This window comes from Halteromyces radiatus (genome assembly GCF_025201355.1).
Source record: "Halteromyces radiatus strain CBS 162.75 chromosome Unknown BX664scaffold_3, whole genome shotgun sequence".
NCBI lineage: Eukaryota > Fungi > Mucoromycota > Mucoromycetes > Mucorales > Cunninghamellaceae > Halteromyces > Halteromyces radiatus.
The window spans coordinates 2,064,987-2,080,879 of record NW_026251689.1 but is presented as its reverse complement, the minus strand read 5'-3'; the positions used below and the strand labels follow the sequence as shown (position 1 = coordinate 2,080,879).

At 33.2% G+C, this 15,893-nt stretch overlaps 6 protein-coding genes across 6 annotated transcripts; 4 read left to right on the top strand and 2 right to left on the bottom strand.

Moving 5' to 3' along the window:
- The first annotated feature begins 1,170 nt into the window (after nt 1-1,170).
- BX664DRAFT_329313 (general substrate transporter) lies at nt 1,171-3,218 on the top strand. The gene is made up of 6 exons (XM_051544757.1): nt 1,171-1,302; nt 1,365-1,512; nt 1,637-1,743; nt 1,821-1,886; nt 1,978-2,776; nt 2,855-3,218. The coding sequence occupies exons 1-6, from the start codon at nt 1,228-1,230 to the stop codon at nt 3,190-3,192; spliced, it is 1,533 nt and encodes a 510-aa protein (XP_051401714.1). The 5' UTR covers nt 1,171-1,227; the 3' UTR covers nt 3,193-3,218.
- A 1,671-nt stretch (nt 3,219-4,889) lies between these two features.
- On the top strand, nt 4,890-6,947 carry BX664DRAFT_329310 (putative Gpa2-guanine nucleotide-binding protein alpha-2 subunit). Its single transcript, XM_051544756.1, has 8 exons — nt 4,890-5,363; nt 5,421-5,605; nt 5,681-5,838; nt 5,905-6,075; nt 6,141-6,228; nt 6,383-6,388; nt 6,461-6,608; nt 6,702-6,947. Exons 1-8 carry the CDS (start codon nt 5,225-5,227, stop codon nt 6,887-6,889), a joined length of 1,083 nt encoding a protein of 360 aa, XP_051401713.1. The 5' UTR covers nt 4,890-5,224; the 3' UTR covers nt 6,890-6,947.
- Nucleotides 6,948-8,614: 1,667 nt separating this feature from the next.
- Nucleotides 8,615-9,688, top strand: BX664DRAFT_261276 (uncharacterized protein; the record flags this gene model as incomplete). Its single annotated transcript, XM_051540671.1, has 3 exons — nt 8,615-9,113; nt 9,209-9,343; nt 9,420-9,688. 3 exons carry the CDS (start codon nt 8,615-8,617, stop codon nt 9,686-9,688), a joined length of 903 nt encoding a protein of 300 aa, XP_051401712.1.
- A 207-nt stretch (nt 9,689-9,895) lies between these two features.
- BX664DRAFT_294884 (uncharacterized protein) lies at nt 9,896-11,731 on the bottom strand (the record flags this gene model as incomplete). Its single annotated transcript, XM_051542125.1, has 3 exons — nt 9,896-10,079; nt 10,156-10,878; nt 10,990-11,731. 3 exons carry the CDS (start codon nt 11,729-11,731, stop codon nt 10,015-10,017), a joined length of 1,530 nt encoding a protein of 509 aa, XP_051401711.1. The 3' UTR covers nt 9,896-10,014.
- A 540-nt stretch (nt 11,732-12,271) lies between these two features.
- BX664DRAFT_384714 (uncharacterized protein) lies at nt 12,272-12,958 on the bottom strand (the record flags this gene model as incomplete). The annotated part of the gene is made up of 4 exons (XM_051549198.1): nt 12,272-12,453; nt 12,522-12,637; nt 12,709-12,784; nt 12,850-12,958. 4 exons carry the CDS (start codon nt 12,956-12,958, stop codon nt 12,272-12,274), a joined length of 483 nt encoding a protein of 160 aa, XP_051401710.1.
- A 310-nt stretch (nt 12,959-13,268) lies between these two features.
- On the top strand, nt 13,269-15,415 carry BX664DRAFT_357716 (uncharacterized protein). Its single transcript, XM_051547980.1, has 4 exons — nt 13,269-14,360; nt 14,426-14,653; nt 14,786-15,094; nt 15,182-15,415. Exons 1-4 carry the CDS (start codon nt 13,328-13,330, stop codon nt 15,244-15,246), a joined length of 1,635 nt encoding a protein of 544 aa, XP_051401709.1. The 5' UTR covers nt 13,269-13,327; the 3' UTR covers nt 15,247-15,415.
- Nucleotides 15,416-15,893: the final 478 nt, after the last annotated feature.

Here is a 15,893-nt window from a genome sequence, read left to right as displayed (position 1 = left end):
TGGTGAATTCTTTGCTGGCCTATCGGAAATCGATTTTCTTCATGATGACTGACTAATGCCAACACTACTGCTTTTGATCACCTTTTTTTTTTTTTTTATGAACTCATATTTTTATATACATTCATCATCATAAATAGTTTTAGTTTATACTTTATATATAAAATAAAGTCCCCCTCTTTTATGCAACAATTTACATACATTTGGATATAATATTTATGGATATGACTGAATGCAGATATGATGATTATAAATGATTTGATATGCCTTTTTGTTTCATTCCCATTTTAGAGAATTTTGATGAGAAAAAAAAAAAGATGAAGGGGAACAAATAGGATGGGACTTGCGGAAAAAAGAGGCCCTTCTTTTTATTGACCAATCATATAAAACTGAACCTGGGATGATGAGTTAACCTGAGATTGAAAGAACTCATGTGGGGAAGGCGGGGTAATGGTTTTCACCCAATCAAACCAGCAACTCTGGAGAAACAGAACCAGTGTGGAGTCTTCCCCTTCTTCCCCTCTCTTTTTCTAATCATTGATGATCACTTGGCGTTTTCTTCTTTTTAGTAAATATGTAAATCAATATATGTATATATTGAGTTGTAAATACACTTGTATAAAAATATACAAGTTTTCTTTTATTCTGTGATACCAACTACATTGATTCTTTTTTTTGGCGGTTCAATTCCTTTTTCCTTTTTCATTTTTTCCTTGTTTCCCGCATCATCATACTCCGCTTGGAAAAAAAAGACTGTGGGATAACCTTGATGGAAAGAGGTAAAGTCTCTTTTGTATCCCCTCATTCTCCATCCAATCATTACCATTCATAAGAAAAGGGTTTTCCTTTTTTGTCATTATAAGGAGACTACCCATTATATTATAACAATCATACAGTTAATATTTACTACATTATTTATCATGATTCTATCTTTTATACATGATAATAACTCTATCCTTTATTGTATCAAAAAAAAAGAAAAAAAGTAAAATAACTATTGAATAAATGGATAGATTTACCAATAAAGAATTTCTTTTTTGTTTTAAGGTTTTCCAACTTCCCAATTCATCCTCCGTCCCGTCTTACCAGTTATTGATTTTTTTCCCTTCTTTGATATAAATAAACGATACTTTTTCTTCAACGATTTTTTTTTTGAAATCTTTTTTCTTTCCCTTTTTCTTTTTTTTTTATCACATTTTTTTTTTATTATTATTATATATTATATAAAGGATGTTTAGTTCTGGTGGTGCCACTAAACAAGTGTACCTGGTGTCCTTGTTCTCTGCTATTGGTGGATTCTGTTTTGTAAGTTTCTTTATTTATTTATTATGATATATGTTAAATAATCTTTTTTTTTCTTCTAAAAGGGTTATGACACTGGTGTCATTTCTGGTATTCTCCAAATGGATCCTTTTAAAATGGAAATGAATGGTACTACTTCTCTTTCTCCATTGGAACAAGGTACCATCACTGGTTTATTACTGGCTGGTTGTTTTGTGGGTTCCTTATTAGCTAGTAAGTATCTTTTTACAAAATAGGACACGGAATTTAAATTTGTCTTCCTTTTTTTTCAAATCCTTTTTTTTTTTTCTTCCTTTCTTTTTCTAATTCATCTTTCTTTTATTTCTTTCTTCATTAGGTCCTTGCTCTGAAGCTTTCTCTCGTAAGAGAAGTATCTTCTTATCTTGTATCGTTTTTATTATTGGTGCTGCTGTTCAAACTGGTACTAATGGTTATGCCTCCATGGTAAGAAACTACACTTTTTTATTTATTTATTTATTTATTTATTTATATTATATTCTAACTTTTATAATTATCAATAGGTTGTGGGTAGAGCTATTGCTGGTTTAGGTATTGGTGGACTTTCTATGATTGTACCCCTCTACATTGTAAGTAAAAATAAAATAATAAAAATAATAATAATAATAATAAAAAAAAGATAAATAAAATCTAATACAAATATGATTTCTTCTTTTATAGTCAGAATTAGCTCCCAAGGAAATTCGTGGTCGTTTAATTTCATTCCAACAATTCACTATTACTGTTGGTCTCATGTTAGCCTTCTGGGTAGGTGCTGGTACTCAAATGCATTTCAATAATCAAGCTGCTTTCCGTATTCCTCTTGGTATTCAAATTGTACCTGCTCTTATTTTATTGGTTGGTGTCTTATTCTTACCCTATTCTCCTCGATGGTTGGCTAATAAGGGGCGTTATGATGAATGTTTGGAAGTTTTAGCCTACTTGCGTTCTCATGGTGACAAGACTAATCCTGCTGTGGTTGCTGAATTTGAAGAAATCAAGAACGAAATTGAATTGGAAAAGCAAGTGGCTGTTACTAGTTATGTCGGTTTATTCAAGGGATCTGTACGTCGTCGTCTCATTCTCGGTATCATGGTTCAAATCTTCCAACAATTTACTGGTATCAACTCCATTATGTACTATGCTCCTACTATTTTCCAACAAGCTGGTATCAGTGGTGTCTCTGCTAGTTTGATTGCATCTGGTGTCAATGGTGTCCTTAACATGTTCGCTACTGTTCCTGCTATCTTGTTCTTGGATCGATTGGGTCGTCGTAAGGTGATGATGATTGGTGCTATTGTTATGGGTACTGCTATGTTGCTTTGTGGTATTGTCATGGCTGCTACTGGCAAGGTCTCTTACAACCCAGCCTCTGGTGTTAATGAAGTCTATATGGGTGGCAACCTCAGTGCCTCTTACTTCTGTATTGTTATGATCTATATCTTTGTAGCCGGTTTTGCTGCCTCATGGGGTCCCTGTGGTAAGTACTTTTTTTTTTTTTTTTTTTTTTTATGAATCAAATATCGATATTAATCCATTTCTATTTCTTTTTATAAAGGTTGGGTGTATCCTGCTGAAATCTATCCTATGTCTGTCCGTTCAAAGGGTACTTCCATCACTACTGCTGCCAATTGGTTGTTCAACTTTGTCATTTCTGAAATCTGTCCTGTGATGTTGGCTAGTATCACTTGGGGTACCTATATCTTCTTTGGCTGTTGTTGTTTTGTCATGACTGTCTCTATCTTCCTTTTCTTCCCTGAAACCAAGGGTCGCTCTTTGGAAGAAATGGATCAAGTATTTGGTGGTGGTATCTTGGCTTTCCGTGATCTCCGTGCTGATACTACTCCTGTTGTCTCTGATCGAGAAAAGGGTTCTATTGACAAGATGGATATGTAAAACCACATATATCAAAGTCCCCCCCTTTTTTTTTTTTTTTTACTTTCGTTTAGTTTATCATTTTCATTTCCTATTCATTTTATTTGTCCTTTTTTTTTTGTTTTATTATTTTCTGTACTATCATTACTTCACTTTCTATCTTTATTTATAATACCTAGTCTTATATATATATTTAATAAACAAGTTGAAAAATAAAATAAAGTATAAACAAATGTGAATTAGAATGATGTGATAATAATGGACGATATGTGGTGATGGATGATGGATGATAATGGATGACAGATGGATGCATGATATATGAAGATAGACGAATTGACTTACCTGCTCTTCGTTAAGTTTTATACAGTAGTAGAGATAAGATGTTCGAACCATCGTGCCTTAGTGACAAGCCTTGAAGTCAAAAATCATCTATTCAGGGGAGTTACTTGCACTATTATTGTATAGATATAGTTAAGTAGAAAAGACTAGAAGGAACAAGAGTGGAAAAGAGATATATAGATGATCTCGACTGCTTTATTTTGTTGTACTTTACCGAAAATGAGGAATAAGGAGATGAAGAAAACAATTGTCTGCCTATCTATGAACCCATGCATGCGGTACATGAACCCAATTTCATCATATTAAAAAGGAAAAAAGGAGAATCCCGGAGTTTTTTTTATCTTTTTTATTAAATATGCATGTCTTCAAAACAATAAAATATTGATTTCGTCATTTCTCTATCTATGATTCATTCCCTACAATGATGGATGGGCTAAAATAAATGGATGATGATGTTAGATTCTTATGATATTTTTCATCAACTGAATGCATCAAAAAATTATAATAATAATAATAAAAAAAAAAAAAAAAAGGGAAGGGTGGTTAGTAAGATAAGCCAAGGTGCAGGTTGTCACGGAAACGTACTCCGCTGTCTTTCATTCTTTTGATTTAACCACATGGTATTCATATTCCGAGTTAATAATCAGTTGATACAAAAAAAAAAAATTTGATTATGTGTAAGGTGAGATAATCTATTTGAATAAATGAATGTGTTCTAAAAAGGATACGTTTCTTTCTTTCATTAAGAGATGCATTTGATTTTGAGAAGCGAAATTGGACTTTGCAGATCGATTGACTATTAGCCGCTCTATTGACCGATGCAACAAAAGAACTAGATGCTACGGAGATTGAAGGTATTTATGACTCAGTGAAATCGTCACTCTCTTTTTCTAAGGAAACAAAAAAAAAAAAATGACAGTTAGTTTTGATTGATAGGCAGTTCATCACGGTGTAGATTGCCCAGAAAAGAAGAAAAAAAAGTGGTACCAACCTTAACTAGATGCGTCCTAATTTCCGTTTCAGGTAACACCAACGCATTGACACGTCTGACCCTTTGTTCCTTCATTCAAGTAGGCAAAAAAAAAAAAGATATATATGAAGTTGTAAGTTAAAGAAAAGGCGTAAAGAAGAGGATGGAGGAAAAAAAAATCTAGAACACGGCCATTTTTATGATCTCCACATGAAACTAAAAGCTGCATGAACAGATGATAATCATTTTTATACTAGCCATTGTTCTTTAAGAATAACATAACCTTTTTTTTTTTTTGTGTGTGTGTTGGCGGAAACTGAATTCCGGTACTTTTGAAATAGTAGTAGACATTCATATAATAATAATTTTTTTTTCTTTCTTTTATTTCTTTTTTCCTTTTTCTTACTTTTTTTTTTTCTTCTTGACTTGGCTATTTGTTACGTTTATTCACTTTATTTTTTTCTCTATTCTTATTATTAATATATATAAAGTATATAAACTATCATTACTTTGTTGATTCCCTATTTCCCATAAACCAAAAAAAAAGGCAACAACAAAGCAACAAGAACGACAACACCAACTGAAACAATAATTACAACAATACTATTACTTCTACTTGAAGTTTTTTTTTTTGTTTTTTTTAAAAAAAAACTGATATACTCACACACACATATATATATACGCCTTTGCCAACTATATTCTTCTTCTTTTTGATATACATTTAAATATATATCCGACATCGTCATGGGCAATTGTGCAAGTTCTAGCAATTCAAACAAAAATGGTGCTTACAATCCTGATACAGCAACAAGTCGATTGATAGATAGACAAATCAAGGCAGACGAAAAACGATTAAAAACTGAAGTCAAACTTCTTTTATTAGGTAGCCTAAAGTATACATACATAATGCAGTTTTTCTAACGTTATATATACTCTATAGGTGCTGGTGAATCAGGAAAGTCAACAGTGTTGAAACAAATGCGACTTATCCATGCTGCTGGATTTGATGCTGCTGAAAGGGAGAGTTTCCGTCATATCGTCTTCTCCAATATCACTTTAACTGTACAAACTATTTTGGAAGCTATGGAATCTTTGGATATCAAATTTGAAGATAAGCAATTAGAGGTAAACTTATATAGATATATGTGTCTGTTTTCAAGTCATCAGAATATCTCATTCCTTTTTATTTTATTTTATTAGGAATATATACCTTTATTTGATTCACCACCTGCCATCAAGAAAGGAGAACCTTATCCTCTAGATTATCTGTCACCTTTAAAAAGATTATGGAATGATGCTGGCGTACAAAATGCTTGTAGTCAAGGAAATACCTTTGCATTACATGATAATGTTACATAGTAAGTGGATTTGGGTTTAATGTGTATGATATACTAACTAACAAGATACTTTTTTTTTTTTTTTAGTTATTTCTCACAACTGGATAGATTATGGTCACCGGATTATGTACCAACTGATCAAGACATCATTAGGTGCCGAGCCAAAACAACTGGAATTGTAGAAACTGTATTTCATCTTGGACCTTTAACTTATCGTATGTTTGATGTGGGTGGACAACGAAGTGAACGCAAGAAATGGTAAAACAATATTAGCTTTTTTTTTTGTTATAATATATTGACTTCATCTGGTCCTTCAATATTAGGATTCATTGCTTTGAAAATGTTACAGCTATTCTATTTGTGGTTGCTGTCAGTGGGTATGATCAATGTTTAGTGGAAGATCGTGACTCGGTAAGTGTGTGATTCTAGTGTCAAACTTTTTCTTTTTGCAGAAAAGGAAATGGTCCCTTAGGGCGATCGACATTTATAGAAATTGACCTAAATTTTTACTGATTTCCCTTATTTCTATTTCTTTCTCCTTCTCTCTTTTGTTTGAAAATAATAGAATCAAGTAAGTTATCTAGTCCCAAGTCACTTCATCAACTAATCATGCTTTCTTTTTTTTTTTTTTTTTTTTGAATAGATGCATGAATCCTTGATGTTATTCGATACTATTTGCAACTCCCCTTGGTTTGTCAATACTTCTATGATTCTATTCCTAAACAAGATCGATATTTTTAAGGAAAAGATCAATGTCTCACCTGTATCACGATGGTTCCCAGATTTCAAAGGTAAAAAAAAAAAGGGTTATCAGGGAAAAAAAAAAAAAAAGTAAAAGGATATATAACCTTCTATGTAATTTTTTTTTTTTTTAAAATGTATAGGCGATAATCAGAATTTTGAACAGACACGATCTTACTTCAAGAAACGATTTCAACGACTAAACCAAAATACTGAAAAGCGTGTTTATACCCATTATACGGATGCGACAGATACCACCTTGTTGAAACATGTTATGCTGGCTGTTTCTGATATTATCTTGAATGAAAATCTGAACACTTTGATGCTATAGTTTAGTATTATCATTTTTTTTTTTTTACTAATTTTTTTTGTCTTACATATATTTATGCCTTCTAATCTATCCATCTTTTTTTTTTTTTGTCATCATTTCTTTATATACTTTCTTTTCCCCGATCTTATTATATCATCCACTTTCCTTTTTAGCTCATTCTTTCATTCTATGTCTTCTTTTTTTTTTTTTTTTTTTTTTTTACCATTGTATACTCCTGTTTTAATTTTTTTTTTTTATTGTTGAGGTTGTTGTTGAAGTAATTCTTTTTATCAGAATCTATGCGTGTCACTGGATTGAACATGTTAATAAAATCAAGCTTTATATTTATCATAGAAATCATCAAATGAAATGTTGATATTATCATGGCCGATATATAATTAATTCATTGTGATCATGCTCTAAGAATAGGAGGAGATCTGTCAACGATCAAAAAGCACGTTATTATTTTGACCCTGAGTCTCATTTCGAAAAATTCCATAGTATTGTATTTTCTCGTCGTACAGGCAGAAGGAAAAAGAAAATAAAGAAAAATTCGCAGTTTCTGGCTGTTCATTTCGCATGGAAAACAAACTTTGTTTTTTCGTTTCTCATTCAAAAACGATCATCATTGCACCAAATTTGAACCGGACATACATGAAAATATTGTCTTTCATTTGGCTTAATAACCATTTATACTTTATCTCCCAATCTATAGAATAAAATAAAAAACAAGATTCAATTCAGTCAATCCTCATTCAATAATGATCATCATCTAATAAAACTACCACCATTAGATTCCTCTCCAAAAAGTAGTTTAATATCATCTAATTCCATTTTCTCACTTATCTTGCCACTTTATGTGCAATGCACATCAAAAAGATTTCATCCATTTTTCGAAAAATTGCCTGATAACCCTTCGACGATTTATTTTTACAGCTAAAATTTGGCTGAGGAAATTCAAATTTTTGGCTGTAGAATTCAAAAAAAAAAAAAAAAGACAAGCCGACATAGCTGTAGTTAGCTTCCAAATCCCATTTTAAAGTTTAAATCTATCATCATACCGTATAAACACCATTAATAAAAGATATGTATGTATGATTACTTCTTTTGTTATTGAATCAAAAAGACAGTAGCTGAGAAAGGTTCCTCTGATCACTGTCAAAAAGTCTATTTCGACGTTTAAACCTCCAATCTTATCATAAAAGCACTATTATTGAAACATGTATATATCATCTATGGCTATATTTTTTTTATTAATATATCAAAGTACATTTACCACTAAAAATGTCGCATCAAGCAAAAAAAAAAAAAAAAAAAAAAAGGTATTTCTTTCTCAGTGTCAAGGCCGGCTAAATTCTTGGTGAGATTCCAGTCTAGTTAGTGGATATTTTACATATATATATATATATATATATATTTAGTACGTGAACATCACCAATAAATAGTGAACGGGGACGTCCTCCTCAAGAAACATCATGTTACCATTTTATATTTTTTTAACTGTATTCAGATTTGTGATATAGCTGAGCGGTAAATATTTTATTCAGTATTTTTTTTTTTTTTTTGTTTCCGGTTCCACTTTTCTTTTCTTTTTGCTTTCAATAATAAATTATTATGCTCAAACTCCTGAATAAGCGATTGGTAACCTTCAACTTGATCACATTTGGGAGAAGTTATGATACTATCAATATAGCATTTTATCAACGGCAGAAGGTGGTTCACAATCGACTATATACAACTGATAATATGGATCAGTTGATCAAAGAATGGGGATCTAAAGTAGCTTCACAACAATTAGTTACTCACGATACGATAACAGCTTCACCTTTAAATCTTCTGGCGAATGCATTGGATGAACCGACGGTGGCGTACAAGTATGAGCAGTTGCCCAGTGACGGGACCATTGTACCAGCGACGTGGCATCATATTTACTTTCCTCCTCGTACAGTGACCTTGGCTCATGATGGATATGAAACTGACTTTTTTCCTCCTGCTCCTTTTACTCAACGCATGTGGGCCGGTGCGACATTGACCTGGTATACTCCTTTATCCGTAGGCGATGAGGTTACTATGGTGACCTCGATGGACCGATATGAATTTCGACCAGCTAGTCGACTTGGGGATGCTGTGTTTGTGTACCTGAACAAGGATATTTATCGCGGTGATCAAAAGATGATACGTGAACAACGATGTTTGGTTTATGCTACAGAACAAACACATCAAGTTTCAATGAAATCTATTAAAAGTAAGTTCAAAATATATATATATATATATAATAAAGGTTTTATCTCATTCTTTTTTTTTTTTTTTTTAATTATGATTGATATGTGTGGATGATAGTGAAGAAATTGCCTGATGTATCCAAACAAATCATCCCAAGTTCTATTCAACTATTTCAATATTCCGCCCTAACGTTCAATGCTCATCGAATTCATTATGATCAAGATTACACAAAAAACATGGAACATCATCCAGGTAAGAAAATTGATATTCTTTCAAAAAATGGGGAAAAAAAAATTGACTTTTTTTTTTCTGGGTTTGATCGGGAAAGCATGTTTGGTCCACGGCCCTTTAAGTAGTACATGGATGATCAGCTTACTAAGGACATATCTTGCTTCCGAATATCATGTTGACCTTGATTCTGTCATTCAATCCTTTGATTATCGATGCCTTACGCCTTTGTATGTAAATCAACCTTTGACTATCTGTGGAAAACAAATATCAAATCGTCATTTTGAACTTTGGATTCTTGGCCCTACTCAACAATTAGCTGTCAAAGGAACAGTGACTTTGAACATCATGGAGAATACAAAGGATTAGGTTTAGATTACTTTTTTTTTTTTGCATGATTCCTACCCCTTCTTTCATTCGTTACCCAATCAAAAATGATGATATTATAGATTTACCCAAATTGATAGATAGAGATCATCCCTTCCCGTCTTCTTCCCCCCTCTCAAACCAACCAAGACATTGTTTCATATTAGTGTTTTTTTTTTTTTTTTTTTTTTTTTTTTTTTTTTATCTTCAGACATTTTTAATAAAAAAAAATTGTTTATTCATACATTACAAGTAATAATAATAAAATAAATAAATAAATAAAAAAAAAAAGACTACACTATTGTGTTGACTAACATGACCAAACCATACTATAAATCGTTCATATTATTTGCTTGATCAGTAGATAAAGAGTTCATCATGTTCATCATCAAATCTATATAAACAATCAAAAAAAAAAAAAAAGGAAGAGGATGTCAGAAATGATAAATAAAACTTTTTTTTGTAGTTACCCAAAGTTGGCGATGTCACAGGATGGCGCATTTCTGGAGGAGAGGCAAATACCTTATCATAAAGTGGATGTTTTTGTTGTGTAGAAGAAGATAATGATGAAGGAGAAGCAGTTGATTGTTGAGGTGGTGGAGAGGATATAAGATAATTGGATGGATCATTGGGAGAATATACCGTAGTATCTGGCCAAGTAGAAGGTGTACCATCAGAATAGGTAGATGAAATGGGTTCAGATTGTTGTTGTTGTTGTTGTTGTTGTGGTGATGAAGGTTGATGATATGAAGAAGAAGGAGGAGGCGGGGTCCATCGTCGATCGGGGCCACCAGGAGGAATTTCGGGTAAGTTTTTCATCCGACGCCAACGATTTGTTGTATCCAAATCATACCTTGAACTAAGGAACCAATATTCACTATGGAAAGAAGGAGGTAATTCCCAACTTTGACTGAGAGTAGGATCACCACCATGATATACCGCACCATTCAATAACATACTAAAACATCGATCATAATCCATTTGATCCCGAAAGATAATCATACGATCACGCATTTGAGGAGCAGGAATCAGGTCAATACGAGGGTCATGAGCAATAGCCAGTTGAAGTAAAGTAGGTTGAAGTCGTACTGAGGGTAAATGACTGCCAGAGATGGAAGATAATGTGGATTGTACTCGTAGTTGTAATCGGATACGTTGAATGGCGCCCATACTGGATGTTGCTGCGAGAATAGCTTCTTTTTCATCATCATCATCTTCGGCATCTTCCATCGTCCATTTTGCTACATCTTCATGTTCGAATACTGGTGCAGTCGATTGTGATATGGTTGAAGGTGTTGATTCACGTGCTAATTGATGTTGATCCTCTTTTTCAGTGATATGATCCATTTCATCTGGTGGTGGTATTAATGGAGGTGGTGATGCCATTGAGTCCGTTGAAGAAAGGTGAATTTGTTGTTGTTGTTGTTGTTGTTCTTGTTGATCAAATGAAGGTTCAAGATGAGGAGTAGTTGATGAATTGTCGACTTCCTTGATGTTTTCCTTATTGTCAGTAAGATCATCCGGATTGGATAAATGAGCAAAGTGAGCTGATAAATTTGGTTTGAGATTGACATTGTTGCGAGTATAAGCATTAACATAGGCTTCGATGGCGTGAGGATGTGTCTTGCCTATTTCAATTAGAACTTCTTCGGCGAGATAAGGTGTATGGGGAGGTAGATCGATATTATGATGCATACACATAAATTGTAAAGTCAACATCACACCCTTGAGGTACCAATTTTCTGTCTTGTATGTCTCCAGTCGATTCTTGGTCTTCTTGAGTTCCTTGGCAGTAGAGTTTCGTTGTTCTCGTAATGTTCGAATAGTGTTTTCCAAATCTCTTAAATGACGTTCCTTTCTTTCCCTGAATGCTCTTTGCGCTGCACGGTTTTGAGCCTTTCTTAAAGCCGGTGACGCTGGATTGGGTTTTCGGCCAGGTTTCTTACGGATCTTGATAGGATTACCATGAATGTCATAACCAGGTACTGGAGTTTGTTGCTGCTGTTGTTGTTGTTGTTGTTGTTGAGAAGTAGGAGGATAGTTCATCATATTTGGTACATACATGGATTGTTGTTGTATAGACATTACAGGTTGACCAAAGGTGTCATTTGTAGGAAAGGAAGTAGGCCATGATGATGGATCGAATGTTTGTTGATTATGTTGTTGCTGTTGTTGTTGCTGTTGAAGATAGAACAAATGTTGCTGTTGTTGTTGTTGTTGTTGTTGACTTTCACCTTGTTCTTGTATGTAATTGTCAATATTGGACAAATACGATTCCATTTTATGATAACCAATAAACGTTGAGTGAGAAAAAAAAAAAAAAAAAAGGAAAGGGAAAGCGAAACAATGAACAAGAGCCGGAAAAAGTTTAAACAAAAAATGCTGAGTATAAAAATGAGCCCCAAGGTTGTTCAATGTATGAAACAACCAGGAAAGGGAAAACAGAAAGAAGCGGAGAGCAGAATGAAAAGCAAATAACAATATGATGAATAGTTTTTCCTTTATTGAAGGGCAAATGATATTGATGAGAAAAAAAAAAAAAAAAAGGTAAAAAAAGTACTACAATACCATAAATTGGATTGTTACTTAATAATGGATCCAGACTCCGAGAATAGTGACAAGGGTTGAAATGATCACAATATTGGTAGATTTCACAGCATCTGCAGAAGAAGGAGTTTGATTCATCTTATTGGCTTGTCCTGTTGGACTTGCTTGAGATATTCCATCACTGTTGCTAAACGTACTAGATCCCGATGAAGATTTGGAACCTATTAAATAAAACATCAATTTACATTCATCTCTTGTTATTATTTCATTTTTTTTTTTTTTTTTTTACCCATGGAAGGAGTAGGATTAGATGGATTCATAGTAGCAGAAGGACTACTATTGACAGTAGTACTTTCAGCAGAAGCAGATGACATGTCTTGTTTGTGGAACATTTGACCGGAAGGCCTAATCCAAATAATAATAATAATAATAAAATATAAATAAGTGATGAAAAGAAATCGAAAGATGATATATACCATTTATTATCAATGCATTCTTCGTAGCATGATGTATCTCCTTTACAAGAAGTAACACATGAATTGGCTTCTGTCACTATATATAACAAGAACAATTAAAAAAGAAATCATAGAATTTTGGAAAGATTAAAAGTATATTACCACAACTATCAATACATGATTGATCTGTAGGTTCACATTCACAAGAAGCTACCACATAGGATACAGTAATCAAAGATAAAATTAAAGTAAAAAGAAAGAATTTCACCATTATTATTGAAGTTTGAATTGATGACGATGATAAAAAAAAAAAGAAATATCTTTTCTTTTATACTATTTGAAATCAAAAAAAAATAAAATATAAGAGTCTTATATATCATCAACTCCTTTCATTCTTATCATTTTCATTTTATGATAAAATGCAATTTTTTGTCATGATATAACCATATATAGCCTTTCAAAAGTCAGGGCAAAAAAGTAAAAGAAAAAAAAAAAGAAGGTTGTACATATTAAAATGCCGCTTTTTTTCTTTTAAAAAAAATTCTTTACTTTCGCCTCCTTTTGTCTTTTTTTTTTTTTTTGCCCCTTTTATAAATATCTCATAATCACTTCAGTCATACTAAACTCACACTAGGTATTAATGACAGAAATCAACTTTGAATACTTTGATCCTCAAGTAGAACTTGGTACTTTGGATGAAAATGGACGACCTATTCGACCTCGTAAAAAACCTGGAAGAAAACCTAATCCACCTTCACCAGCACAAAGAAAAGCACAAAACCGAGCAGCACAAAGAGCATTTAGGGAACGTAAACGAAGGGAAATGCATGACGCAGAGACTAATATCAAAAAATGTATTCAACAACGAGATCAAGCTCTACGCGAAGTCAATTCTCTTCAACGCACAGTCAAACAACTTCGATATGAAAACAATTATCTCAAAGGTATGATGCTTACTTTAAAATTGGCTTGTTTCTCCCATGGTATCAATGTCCCCAAGTTTTGGAATACTGGTTCTACTGACAACGTTGGCTCTGATATACTTAGTCTCTCGAAAACTGAAGGTATACCTCAAAATCTGGAATTTTTTCTCGACAACAACCTTCATATTATCAATAAATCACCAGAATTTGTACCAGCCGGAAATTCACCAACAACTTCTTCCACTTATCAACAACAACAACAACAACCTACAAATACTATTCTCTCTACCACCACTTCTAATACAACAATACCTGATACATTTATGACCACACCCAGTAGCCATTTTTATCCCACACCTACTGATCTATCATCATTTATGTCTCCTACATATTCCCCTGCTGTGGTAACACCGGATTTCATTACTACATCCACGGAACCTCAGCAACCTCAACAACAACAACAACAACAATCATCAAAACCTATGGATGATCTTTTCACTCTACTCAATGACCCTTCTTCAAAAACGTCTTCCTGGTCTCCATCCAATACGAATCATACCTTTCACTCGCCTCATACATCCAAACTTAATTCCACCATGGCTCAACAACATCACTTGGGATCCTCCTTACCGACTTCTTTATCTGATTCAACAAAACATATATTTCCTCCTATGTCAGCTTTGGATGCTATCAATTATTTACGACGTATCAATCGGGAAAGATCATATACGCGATCTGTATTTACACCAAGTAAGTGGATGGAAAATAAAAAAAAAAAAAAGAGGACATATACTCATCACCCTTTTATTGTTTAGCTGAACTTCAACGCACGGTACCTCATGATACTAGAATTGATTATGTGCCTGGGCCTTTGATACGTGATCATATGATCGTCTTCCAAGGATATTATGATGCCAATGCATTATTTTCCTTTTTGATCAAACAATCAGTTTTTTTGGGTGGAGAACTTGGCAATCCGGATTGTTGGTTTGTGCCTCCTAGTTTCTTTCAAACTTACTGGTTTTTGATGCCAAATCATCGACGTAAGTAACCAAAAAAAAAAAAAAAAAAGGAGAAAGTAGAAAAAAAAAAGAGAGAGAGGGAAGGAGATACGATCTATTCAAACATGCAATTCATCTAATCCTATATTGATTTTTTTTTTCGGGGGGACAAAGCTCGACGTATAGACAATGCAATTGAAATGGCCGTAACGCAAGGGAGAACCTTATCAAGAATGATGTTCCAACGAAAAAAGATGTATCTGGATCGAGAAAAGTTTGCCGATTATTTCCCACCCATCAACAACAATGGTGATAACATGATCAAATCAAGTCGTAGTAATAATGCCAACAGTAGAAAAAAGCAAGGTGAGGATGATGATGGATCCATGATATCATCGGATCGGGCGGATGACTCTGATGGGGATCCTTGGGAAAATATCTTGACGGATGATGATCCTGTACGATGTGATGATGTTCCTTTAGGTAAGCATATATACGAATGAATAGCAAAAAAAAAAAAAAAAAAAAAAAAAAGCAAATATTGATTACCTTTTTTTTTTTTTTGAGTAGATGTTGTTATGGACCTGATGAAAACGTTACCTAAAATGTCACCACCCAATGTATTTAGTTTTTAGTATAATCACATGCACATATATTTATTCATTATTACATATTCAATTTGATTGTATTATTATTATTATTATTATGTCCTAGTTTAGATGGATCATATCTCATTGACATTTTGTATTGAATAAAGGAATTCTGAAATATGTTGAATTAAGATGATTTGCCACGTGGGGCAAACTTTTTTTTTATTATTCATTATCCTAATTATGATTAAAAAAGAATGGAATGGGGCAAACGGAAAAGAGAAGGGGTTGCAAGGAGCTTTGTTGAATGATAGGTACAATTGTCTGAGGGTTCTCCGTTTTTTCTATTTGCGTTCCTTGTATGAATCACTGCCCCTTTTTAGAATAAAAAAAAAAAAAAAAAAAGAGGGGAGGGGTATGAGAAGGGAGATGAGAAAAACCTAACATGACTTCAAAAAAAAAAAGAAAGACTTCCTATTTTCTGGTCTTGTTAACTCCCATCCGAGTGACTTTAGATGAATCCCGAAATCTGTTTAAAGTTTTGTTTGTTTGCTTTTCTCCACGCTAATTTTAAAATCAAAGTATCGCGCGACTTTGTAGGGGGAAACTTCCTCCTTGGGGCAAATCAAATGAGAAAAAAAAATTGATAGAAAGGGTGACAACACATGGGATATGGATGAAATCCAAAAGAA